This window comes from Akebia trifoliata, unplaced genomic scaffold (genome assembly GCF_017979445.1).
Source record: "Akebia trifoliata isolate Shusen 1 unplaced genomic scaffold, ASM1797944v1 Contig00913, whole genome shotgun sequence".
NCBI classification, from domain to species: Eukaryota; Viridiplantae; Streptophyta; class Magnoliopsida; order Ranunculales; family Lardizabalaceae; genus Akebia; species Akebia trifoliata.
In genome coordinates this window covers 7,192-19,798 of record NW_028237329.1, presented here as the reverse complement: position 1 = coordinate 19,798, position 12,607 = coordinate 7,192, and the positions used below count along the sequence as shown (strand labels likewise).

The window sequence follows — 12,607 nt, the reverse complement described above, 5'->3', positions numbered from 1 at the left end:
CAGTTAGGATTATCTGCAACACATTCTTATCTTCCTAATTGTAAACCATTTTTATCTTCTTTTTTGTTTTAGATCTTGATCAGTTTGAAAATTTTGGGATGGTGAACAACGAGACCGCATGAAGAAATTTTGAAAGAATTGGATAGTTTTGTTGTGTCAAGAATTGGTATTTGATGAATTAACAATTAGGAAGGAGTGCAACTCAATGGATTGAAATTGAGTAAATATTCGTCAGCAGTGTCAACACTAACAACAGAAAGACAGCGCACGAGATCATTATGCTCAACAAAACCTGGTGCATTGACCTATCCCCTCATTATCAAGTGCCCATTCGGCACTCCAGCTAATCCTCGTGATCTAGCTCAAGTCAGCCTTATCAAAGTGTCCTAATAGTCACAATAACTCACTTAGGCACTCACACACTTAAAAACAATTGTCACAAACAATTGTGTTTAATTTGAAAGCTTTAAGAATGAGTTTAGACCATCTCAACAAGTAAATTTGATGGGCTGAGACCGTCAAATATAGATAGTGGCATAACTGCATATCCATATATCTAAATACGATACTACATAACTGATACTCTAATACATACTCGATCTATGATGCAATTTGTTTTAAAAAGCACAAGGCATGTGTAGCACATAAGATTCGTTTTATTATTGCTACAGGAAGGAGTTAAAGAAAAATTAATTCCGAAAATGGTAAATCCATTTTTAGAATTAAAATGAATAATTTCCAGAAATAGTGTTGATCCTGTTTTACAAAAAAAAGTGCTCAAGGAAACTTACCCCTCCAACCTTGGATTGAACTTGTTTGATAAGCTCAAGGGATACATTGATGGACGAGATATCGATTGGTTCGAATTCAACTCCATGCTTCCCTGATCGAATTGCACTCGTCGAGTCTTCTAAAACTGTACCCTTCAGAAAGTTGAAAGTCAAATCAGAAACAGTGTTTCTCAACTTAAAAAAAAAAAAGCCCCTGCAGAAACTCCCCATCCCTTCATTTAATCTCAAAGACATAGCTGGGAAAGTGAGAGGAAGAGAAGGATTATCTGCCCTTTGCAATCCATTAAAAAGTACACCAACAAGCGAATAACCATCTCCAATTGCATGGCTAAACTTCAACACAGCAGATGAAGCACCAATGAGTGTTGGGTACTTGATCACATGGACTTCCCATAAAGGCCGATCCTCTGAAAACCGCTCACCAGCTATCTTCGACAAGTATACTCTTAAGTGTTCTTCGTAGTCAGCTCGGGAATGTAGGGACGATAATATGGTCTTCGACTCTCACCTCGACCTTCTTCCACCGAACCATGTCCTTCTTATTTGTATCAATGATGGATTGAAAGCGTATGTTACTAGGTAAGAGTACATTATGCGCAATTTCAATTATTTTATGTTCTTCTATGGGAATCTCGAATTCCAAAACTGAGATGACAGTTAAAGACATGGTAGAACTATTGAGACATTGGGACATTGGGCTAAGAGGAATGAAAACTTCTTGTTGTTGTTCTTCTTCTTCTTCTACTACTAGTGCTTGTTTTTTTCTTTTGAAGCCATTGAAACTTCTGCTATGCTTCCCTCTCTGCCTCCTCACCATGTTTAATTTAAAACAGATCTTGAACATGAAGTTGTTGGTATGGATTAAATTTTTCAACCTGACATAGTGCTCTACTTCACCTAGATGTGAACTACCAAATTAAGTATGACACGGTATTAATGTGGTGCTGGAATACAATAACTACCTTGGAAGAGATGATAGTCTTCAATCTTGTGAAGGTGGCAACTTGAGTGTTGTTCCAAAGATGGGTTAGAAACCAGTGTTTTAAAAACTGGACCAGACTCATGCCCCGAACAGGTCCGACTGGATTGTTTTACAAGAGTCGTGATAACATGACTCCCCATGTGGCATACTCAATCAACTCCCCTGACGTGGGTGGGCCAGAATCATATTTTTATGCCTCGCGATACACAACCGCTCATCCCCGTATACACAAATGCACTGGCACACCTCACATCAGGGGAGTTGATTGAGTATGCCACGTCAGGGAATCATTTTATCACCACTTTTTTTACAAAGAATAATGATGAATGCACGCGGTCTCAATATGCGGCTGACATGGCAAGGGCACAAAACCACACATCTTTTTCCTGTGTAACCCGATGAAAATGATCTATGGTTCTGTGCCCTAGCCACATCAACCACGTACCAAGACCACGTGCATTCATCACAACCCTTAGTTGTGTACGTATATGGTCCTATTATATTAGTTCTTGACATTATTTCATCAGATGAGAACATAAATACCCAAAAAACCCAATTACTTTTTTTTTTTTTTTAAATGAATATATTCAAGGCAGATTTATCAAAACATGCATCACATTTTGACTATTTACCAAAACGGTAAATTGTAACAATTAATTTTGAAAACGATAATTTACCATTTTCGGAATTAATTTTTTTTACCAAATGGTAAAAATAGTAAAATGTAAATATGATAGTTTAAAAATTAATATATATATATATATATATATATATATATATATAAATAAAAAATAAAAAAGTTGATATCAAAAAAACAAAAAGTTGGTATAAAAAATCTAGCAAGTTGATACACAGATTTAGGTTGATTCACTTATTTCTGAGCCCTAAAAAATCTATAAATAACACTTCAACTTACTTCAAAATTCACAGAAGAGAACATTACTTTTATATTCAGCTCCAAGTTATTTCTATTGAGACCAAAAGCATAGATGGCTAAGCTCTCTTTCGCTCATTTTTTTCATATTTTCCCTTGTTGTCTTCTCAGGTTTGTTCATCCTTTTTAATTAGATGGTGCTCTCTTTTTAACCAAAATTTCCATATAGTGTATCTTTTTGGGCTAATGAACCCATGCATAGTTTGGTCCATCCTTTGGTATATTTATATAGCAGCAATTAATATCGATTTTTGGCCTAAGGATGGTATATAAGTTTATGGGCCCATTAAAACTGAACATACCTAGAAAAACATTTATAGTTATTTTTCTATTTAGACTATATTAGTAATTTAGCTCTAATTTCACTGCAACACAAAATGCTTTTCATTTATATAATTACTTTCATTTAATAATCCATGTTTATAACTATAAATATTATTTGTTGATCCACTTTTCTTTTCTTTTTTTAAAACACCTTGTTCCTATTTGTTGAGATCAGCAACATAAATCTTTTTTTTTTTTCATTCAATTCTACCTATGATATTATGCAAGTTTAGGCTAGCAATGCTTGTGGGTTTGCTTTAATTTCGATTCAACGATTGATACAAAATAATTTGAAACCCTTATCATTGATTGCGATCTAATGTTTTTATTGTTTATGCAATTGATTGATTTTCAAATTTTTTTTCTTTTTTCAGTTGTGTCGATGGTGCCTCGGGTAGAGGCTCTGCAAAGATGCCAAAACATATTGGATCCTAATAAGTGCGATCTCTCTAGATGCCAACAACAGTGCTCCCAACAAAATAATGGCAACAGAAACTGCATTGCTAACAAGTCTGCAGGGACTTATGGGTGTTATTGCTTCTATGATTGTTGAGTTTAAATCTTGATTTACTTTCCCTTCTTGTATACCAATGTAGTAGTAATAAAGAACAAAAACATTAATAAAAATTTAAGTTGTAGGCATTAGATAAGTTTTTCTTGACTATATATGGGGAATGATTAAATGATCCCACCCTATAGAAAATGCAAGGTAGGGTACTTTTGGTCCCCCTAAACCCATGAACACTTCGAGATTTGTAAAATAAGATCGTAAATAATTTTATATTGACTTTGATATATATATATATATATATATATATATAAAATTAAAAAAAAAAATACAAATCTCAGTGTTATCCTCTAAATAACCGTTTAGTAAAAAATAAATCTTATACGTTCTCTCTCTTCTCTATTTTTACCAGCAAGACAGCCACGTACAGGTATGCATAGGGGTGCAAGTTAATTTGGTTCAAACCAAGAACGGAACCAATCCGTGAATTTTGGATTGGGTTGATTCGATTTTAATTAAATACGGCTTGGTTTCGGGTTAACAAAAGTAAGAACCGATAGATTCGATTCAGGATCTATAAATAACCAAACCAAACGGAAAACCGAACCAAAATCTTATTTAATGTAATTTTTTTTATATATAAACGAAACCCTCTTCTCCCGTCTCTCTCTCTCTTGTCTCTACGGCTGCGACCACCGACTGCCACGGTACCACCGGCTTCTCCCTCTCTCTCTCTCTCTCTCTCTCTCTCTCTCGGCCTGAGGCTGTGGGTGTGAGACTGCGTGCGTGCGACTGCAGGTCCCTCTCATGAAAATTAGGTATTGTAGTTTTGGTTTAATTTTTTTCGATAATTTTTAGAAACCCTATTGTTTTTTTTTTTTTTTTTTTTAATTAATCTAATTTTTTATGTGATCTCATAATCTTATTTTTGTGTTTTTAATTTTTCATAATTTATTTGTTTACATAATTTTATTGATAAATTTGTACAATTTTTTTTTTTTTTACAACTCATGGAATTGAACCGAACCAAACCGAATTAAGGTCGGTTTGATTCTAGACTAAATCGGTTCGGTTCTGGTTCCCATATAATGAAATCGACCTTGGTCGATTCAATTCTAATTTTGCTCTAAACCGAACCAACCCAAACCAAGTTGCACCCCTAGGTATGCATATCCATTTTTATTTATTCCTGTTTTTAACAAACAAATAGGGTTGCCCACACGTACATCTTTTTTTATTTTATTTGTCTGCTCTGCTTCAACTCACAGTAGGTACGATTTTTTTTCTTCTTGATTTGTTTTGGAAAAAATCAAGAATGCCTGCAACTCCTATCCTTTTTTATTTTTCTTTTTGTGAGAGATTCCTCTCTCTTAAAATGTTTCATGCCAAAGTTCTCCACAGATCATTGAAGACTTGCCTGAAACCATTCCAAAGAATGGGTTGTCAATTTTAAACATGCGATTGACTTCTCTTGGGGTTGATAATGAAAGTTATGGCTCCTTGAAAGAAGCTGAAATGGGCTCTCATTATTTCTTCTCTTCTTGCTAGAACTGTGGCAGTTTTACACTTGTTGAAAAAAATCACTTTCTTTTAATCTACTCAGAGAAATTGAAATAATCGAGTACATGAAGGACATATGGAGGAGAACTTTTAGAGAGATGACTAGCTCATTAGATAGACCCCATTTCAAATAAAAACAAGAAGGAACAAACTTCCTGTGACCATTCGAGTTCAAGGCACGATTGGGTGGCCTGAAGGAGACGAAGATATTGTTGGCCTTAGAAGAAAAATCCTCTCCTCGGATTCTGGCATTATGGGTTTTAGCAACTCTTTTGGTTTTATCTTGAAAAGAACTATCAATTCCCAAATTGAAGTTTAGTTCAAACCATGGGAGAATTTATCTCCCGTCTTTCTTTCTTTTTTTATTAATCAAGTAGTCTCTTTTTTTCTTGTATGAGACAACATTCTATTTTACTTCAAAATAAGGGAATGCCTTTCTGATCTACCACCTTTTATTTGTGATTGTTTTCAATCAATTATGAAATCTATGATCATGGATTACATGCTTTAATCAATTGTCTAATACATTGTTTCTTATGTCAAGTAGAGCAACCATTTTGTTCTCGAAAATCAATTGGTTTAATACTCGTTATTGCATATCAGCGACTAACACCTTTGATCTTTGTTGTTATTATAAAATAAAATAAAGTAATTTTTCGAACTTAATTATCCCCTTATCTTCCCTTTTATACATGATGACTTGTAACTAGTAGAAAGAATGAAGTGCTTACGACCCTATGCTTGTTTTTCAGTCTCCGGAGCAACTATATGTTAGTCATGTTAGGGAGCAGACAACGTTAACTTGTTAGAAACGCTGAATGATGAGAAATATGTATACATCGGTTGGCCAGTCTCCAATGTAGTTATTTATTAGTGGTGATTGGGGTGGACAACACCAGATGGCTAGAAGCGTCATATAACAAGAGATATGTACACACCAGTTGGCCAATCTTCAAAGTAGTTGTTTATTAGTTATGTTCAGGGATGAACAACGCCAACTGACCAACAGAACCACATGATGAGAAACATCAATACACTGGTTGGCCAGTCTCCAAAATAGTTGTTTATCAATAATGCTTGGGGGAGAACAACGCCAACTAGCTTGAAGAACCACTTAGGAGAGACATCAATACACTGGTTAACTAATCTCCAAAGAAGTTGTTTATTAGTAATGCTCAGGAGGTAGACAACACCAACTAGCTAGAGATGTTGTCTGACAAGAAACATATATATGTCGATTGGTTAGTCTCCAAAGCAATTATTTATCAGTAGTACTTAGAGATGGACAACGCCAACTTACTAGAAAAACCATGTGACGAAAGACATCTATGCGCTGGTTGGCTAATCTCTAAAGTAACTGTTTATCAGTAGTACTCGGGGGTTGATAACGCCAACTGGTGCCAGAGCATTATCGAGCATGATGCATTTTGATTTACACTTGCATTTCATACTTTTATGTACCTTTAGTCAACGTGACACTATTACTTGGTGAAACATGATATTTTTTTAAATAAGTATATTTACCATTTTCTTATTCCATAGGGATGACTAAAGACACTCTTCCCAAAGGTTCAAGGAATAAGAATCACTTCAAAAGAAATTTTTCACGCGAAAGGTGGGTAAATGACCCTATAAATCCCTCTTTGAAGGGGAAGTGGCTTTGTTTTCCTTATGTTATGATAACTGTTCATTCAATAGGAGAAAATAGTCCATCTATAGAGTTGAGGTTTGCCGTGCATACACCAATGATCGGTCATTTGAGGGTACAAGATACAAAAAGAGACACATCACTCAATATGATAGTTTTAAGTGAATATCCTTCAACAACTGACGTGATCCCATGAGATGAGATTGATAGAGAGCGTCAGCCATCTTTATGTCATCCTCATCACCATGATCAAGCTCAAAATTGTTCACAACTTGTTTTGCTACAAAAAATCATGCAACATTTCACTCATTGGATTTAGATATTGAACCTCAAGGCGACATTCGATATCTCAATGATTTTTGAAATTGGGGTTTGGATCTGAGCCATAAGCTACAGAGCAGAAAGACTACATATTATCTCAATAAGGTCATATTTGTAACTAGTAAGGAATACAGTCATTTTAATAGCATGTATCGGGCTATGTGCGAGGTTTGGTGTCCTGAAATCAATACTTTTGTAATGGGTCACAGAAAAGTTGGCATTTCTTTATGGGAAATATAGAAGATTTCTGAACTTTTTATTATAGGTGAGCACTATGAAGAAGTGGTTCCTAGTTTCGATGAACTCATGGATTGCAATGATATTTCAAGATTTCCCATTTCTTATCAGTATTTTTTTAAAGCATATGCTTTATTTGCTTTTGATAAGGGGAGTGACTGTGTTAAGCATAGTGAGTGGCTTTATTTCTAATACACCAATGCTAAATGAATTTATAATCTTCGTTTGACAATGGAGTACAAAGAAATGATAAAATTATTTTACTTTGATCATAATGGCAATCAACATCTTAGAACAAAATTACGAAGATCATTTTCTTTTCAAGTCACTTTGACTATAGAGAGTCTTTAAAAATGAGAAAATCTATTAATCAGGCTCAGTTTACCTATGAATCAGAATATCAACGATAAAGCTATGATGGTTGCATATCTCTCATTGTGGTTATGTCATTTTATTTTCCCTTTTGAAGGTGGTGATATTCTTCGTCAACGTACTTTTAAGTAGCAGTATGGATGATCCGATGTGATATATTCAGTTTGGCTCTTGCACTTCTATGTTGTTTGCACAAAGGTTTAACTCAAACCTATTGGGGTATGAAAACACAGATAATTGTATGTGTTTTTTCAACTTATTGTTCCCTTCATTATTTGTTCAGGTAGATTGGACTTCATTTTCCTTGAAAAGTATTTGATGATTTTGATTTTGATGTTGATTATTGACCTTCATATTTGGTTCGCACAACTAGTGTTTCCAACTCATAATTTAGTTAGGAAGATAGTGTTAAGGATACAAGAGATTTAATCATAACATGAGTTCTAGTGATTTTAAATGGCATCCTAAGGAAGTTTAGTCACCAAAAGTTGATAGAAGAATACAAACTGATAATGGTGATGACCCTTCTAAGATTCAAGCTTTCATGATAAGTTATCGTCCTAAATTTATTGTATTTCATTGTGATAATATTTGTGGGGGGGAAATGTATAGTCCTCACAGGTTTGCTCATCATTAAGATTTTCGTCAACGTATTCTTGAAAATCTGATTCCTTTTGCAAGATCCATAGACATGATAGACTTGCATAGCTTGTGACTATTTTTTATTTAAATAAAAAGTAGAGAAAAAAATGTATTCCTCTTAATACAAAAGACATGATTCCACAATTTGATAAGAGTTACAGAGATTGGTGGACTCAAGATGTAGTGCCTCACTTAGATGCATTATATTTTCGTTTTCTTGAAGACAATATCTCTATTCCAAACTTTAATTTTAATAGAAAAAAATGGGTTGAAGATTGTGATATGCGTCTTGCGTTGCTTGCTACACAAAAACCTTCTCTAAAAAAAATAATAACGATGCCGACTTCAGCAATTATTCTAACAAAACAGGACAATATTCTTATGGTGAATATTGTATAACAGACTGCTCATGGATCAAGTGTTGCATGTCCATTGCCTATTGTTCAGAATGAGCCTAATAATACTAGTGCAACTCTGGGTAAGGAAGTAACTGAAGTTGAAAATGATGTGTCTCTAAAGAGATGTAATTTTATGCACTTTCTCTTTATTAGATAATTTCACACTTTTTATATATTTTTTATTTTATTTTTGTAATTTAGTTATTCTTACAAGATCATCAATTGATTTGCATTATGTTACCTATTTGTTTGACCTGAAGGAATTTGTGGACATCTTTATTGTTTAAGGTATAAGAGATGTTTGGAATGTTAATCATCTTAGTAGAGGAGTTTTGAACTTGTCTAGTACTGAAATCTCTTAAAGAGTGATGGGGATGAGGTTTCTTCCTATCCTCACCAAAACTCACATGGTACTCCATCAATCACACACACGAATCATGTCACGCTGGCATTACCTACTTCCAATAAGTTGGTTGATTCGTCAGTGATTGTCCTGAATCCATGTGGGATGCATACTATTTCTACTCAAACTCAACAAATTTTCTTAAATGATAGTGATATCGATTTATGTATACAATAAGTACTTCAAAGAGCTCGTGATGAATTCCTTCAATTGAAGATTGAATTGATATTTAATATTGATTTTTTCAATCTTAGAGAATGACAATCTTTTCATATGTCTACGATCGCTTCTTCTCTTAACGATACTTTCAGAACTGATCATATGTCCTTTGTGAATTTTTCAAGTCACTTATATTTGAAGTAGAGGCGTATCTTTTGAAACAAGAAAAAACTTTATTATCTTTGTCAGTGGATGATATGGATCTTCAACAATTTGTCATAGACAACGAAGCTCAACTAAAATGTCAGTCAATGGATAGTTTACACAAACAACTGATTGAGGCTAAAGAGAAAAGAATCGAATTGACTAAAAGAGAAATTGAGTTAGAAGTCGAGTTGACTTAGATAAAAGAAATGCTACCACAAGCCATTACTTTTGACGAGTTGCTTAATACACAAGTTTGAGAAGAGGGGGAGGCTTTACTCACTATTAAGATATAGTGCATTCGTCAATCTAATACTCCAATCATTGATAATGACGAAGTAATTGCTTGCGAAGCGAAAAGAGAATCTTTAAAAAAAAAGTTCTAGACCTTTGCTTCTTTATATTAAATTTTTTTTTCCTTTTTTTTATTACTATATAGGACATAAGAAATTATGACATTATTTATTTCATTTGAAATTAATAAAATTCTCTTATTTCCTTATACAAATACATAATATTTTTTTTATGTAATTGAACCTGAAGTAACTTTACAAACTACCTACGTATCCAAAATGGGATCAAACCATAACGTAATTCAAATAAATAATTCTCTAAATTTTGCCTAAACCACCTTCTTGGATTTTAATCTAGCGAGCTCTTTTATTTTTTACTGTGTTTTAATCGTTCATAGTTTTAACTCTTATGGGTCAGGAGCATCATATAGTTTAAGCTCGTACGATAATGAGCATAATCAAATAATTTAGGCTCATGTCAAAGAGCATTGTCAAACAATTTAGGTTCGTGTCTAGAAGTATCGCCAACAGTTTAGCCGCGTATCAAGAAAATTTCTTCTTTTAAGTATAGTATCGTTTTAGGAACCTGTCATTGATTGGCCCAAGACGTAATCATTCCGTTGTTACAAGAAGGTATGCGTCATTAGTATACACATTCTTCACCACATGAGGTTCATCCCATTTTGGATCAAATTTTTTCCTAGAACAGTATGAGAGAATGATTAGTTATTGTATAACGAGTACTAAATCACCAACTTAAAAAGAATGTGGTGGAACTTTCTTATTGAATGCGCATGATAATCAGGCTTGGTAACACTATAGTTGTTGTTGTGCTTCTAATCTCTTTTCATCAAACACATCAAGTTCTGCTAGACATAATTTAACGTTCTCATCTTAGGTTAGACCTTCTTGGATTATGATCCTTAGTAAAGGTATCTGACATTTCAAAGGAAGGACAACTTTAACTTCATAGACCAATGAGCAAGGTATTGTTTGCATAGGAGTGCGGTATGATGTTTTGTAATGCCATAATACTTTTCCAATCCTTTCATGTCAATTTTTTTCAACTTTGAGACAATATTTTCAAGAAGCTTGCCAAAAGTTTTGTTGAAGGTTTCAGTAAGTCCATTTGCTGTAGCATTATGCATCATAAAACACATTGACTTGATGTTGAATTTTATGCAAAATTGATCCATCAAGGTATTGCTAAAAGATTTTTTATTATCTGTAATAATATATCATGGAATGTCATTATATAAAATGATATTAATTTTTATGAAGTCGACAACCATCTCTTTCTTGACTTCTCAAAGGGGAACTGCTTCAGCCTACTTAAAAAAGTAATTTGTTGTAGAGAGGATATAAAAGTGTTGACTTGAGATTTTGGGAGTAGTTCAACAACATCAATCCTCCAGATGTCAAAAGGCCAAGATGTGATTGTAGAATGCAATGACTCTATTGGCTGACAAATATAATCTCCATGAAATTGGTAAACTTTACATATTTTTGCATAATCTAAGGAATCTTTCACCACAGTGAGCTAGTAGAATCTCATCATCTTCAGACTATGATGGAATTTTAGTCTAGACTGATGTGAACCACACACACTAGAGTGGGTTTTTTTAAAGCATATTGGACTTCATCATCTTCAAGACATCTTATGAAGATATGGTTGAAAAAACGATGATATAACTTATCATTGACATATAGAAATCGATGTGTCCTACGATGTATCCCAGTTTTGTGCTTCAAATCATTTGGTAACTTCCCATACTACAAGTAGTCGATAAGTGACTGCCTCCAGTCTTCGATTTCAACTTCAAATATTTCGACGACATTTATTCCAAATGTCTCACAACACTCAAATTATTGAGGGGGTATTACCCATCTTTAACAAATTAGAATAGTCGTTGTATTTCCTTCAGACATAGCTAGAATTGCAGTGAGACTAACTAGAGCATCGACTTGTTTATTTTCAATTCTTGGTACATGTTTGATGATTATGTCTTTGAATTTATTTGAGTCGTATAGCATAGAGATGATAAGGTTTTAACTCATACTTTCGAACTGCACATTCTGTTGAGAGTTGGGTGATGACAAGTTGTAAATCCTTATACACAAAGAGTTGATGTGGCTTCATCTCTAATCCAAGTTTAAATCCGATGATTAGAGATTGGTATTTTGCTATATTGTTTGAATATCGTCTCATTAAAGTAAAAGATAATAGTAATACCTCATTTTGAGGAGTGACAAAAATGACGCCTACTCCTACTCCATCCTTTTGAGTTGTATCGTCAAAAAATATTTTTCAAGATGGAAGGATATCAATGGAGAAGACTTCTTCATCGGGTAAGTTTTAAGACAACTCCCAATCTGTTAAGATAGGATAATCTTTAAGAAAGTCAACTAATGCCTAACCTTTCACAACCTTTTGAGGGACATAACGAACTCTAATAAAAGAAAAGCCCACTTAGTTCATCTTCCTGATAAAACTGGCTTTGTCATGATGTACTTAAGTGGATCAGCTCGTGCAATGAATTGGATTATGTGTGATAACATATAATAACAAAGTTTTTTGTGGCAAATATAAGTACTAAACACATCTTCTTGATGAGTGAATAGTTCACCTCCACACTAACAAGAGTTCGATTCAAGTAGTAAAGTGCACCTTCTTTTCGTTTATTATTTTCTTGAGCCAACAATATAGTGACATTTCGTGTGCATTAATATAGAGAATCAATGGTTTCTCAGGAATTGGCACAGATAGAATTGATAGGATGACAAGATATTCCTTGATATTTCTCATAGTGCTCTCACAAGCTTCATTTCAT

The 12,607-nt window shown here is 33.9% G+C and overlaps 1 protein-coding gene across 1 annotated transcript; it reads right to left on the bottom strand.

The window, feature by feature from the left end:
* Positions 1-791: 791 nt before the first annotated feature.
* Positions 792-1,458, bottom strand: LOC147380865 (wax ester synthase/diacylglycerol acyltransferase 3-like; the record flags this gene model as incomplete). The annotated part of the gene is made up of 2 exons (XM_086431142.1): positions 1,300-1,458; positions 792-1,220 (listed from the first exon to the last, which is right to left on the bottom strand). Coding segments are annotated over exons 1-2 (588 nt in total), but the record flags the coding sequence as incomplete, so codon positions are not given.
* Between the last annotated feature and the right edge of the window lie 11,149 nt (positions 1,459-12,607).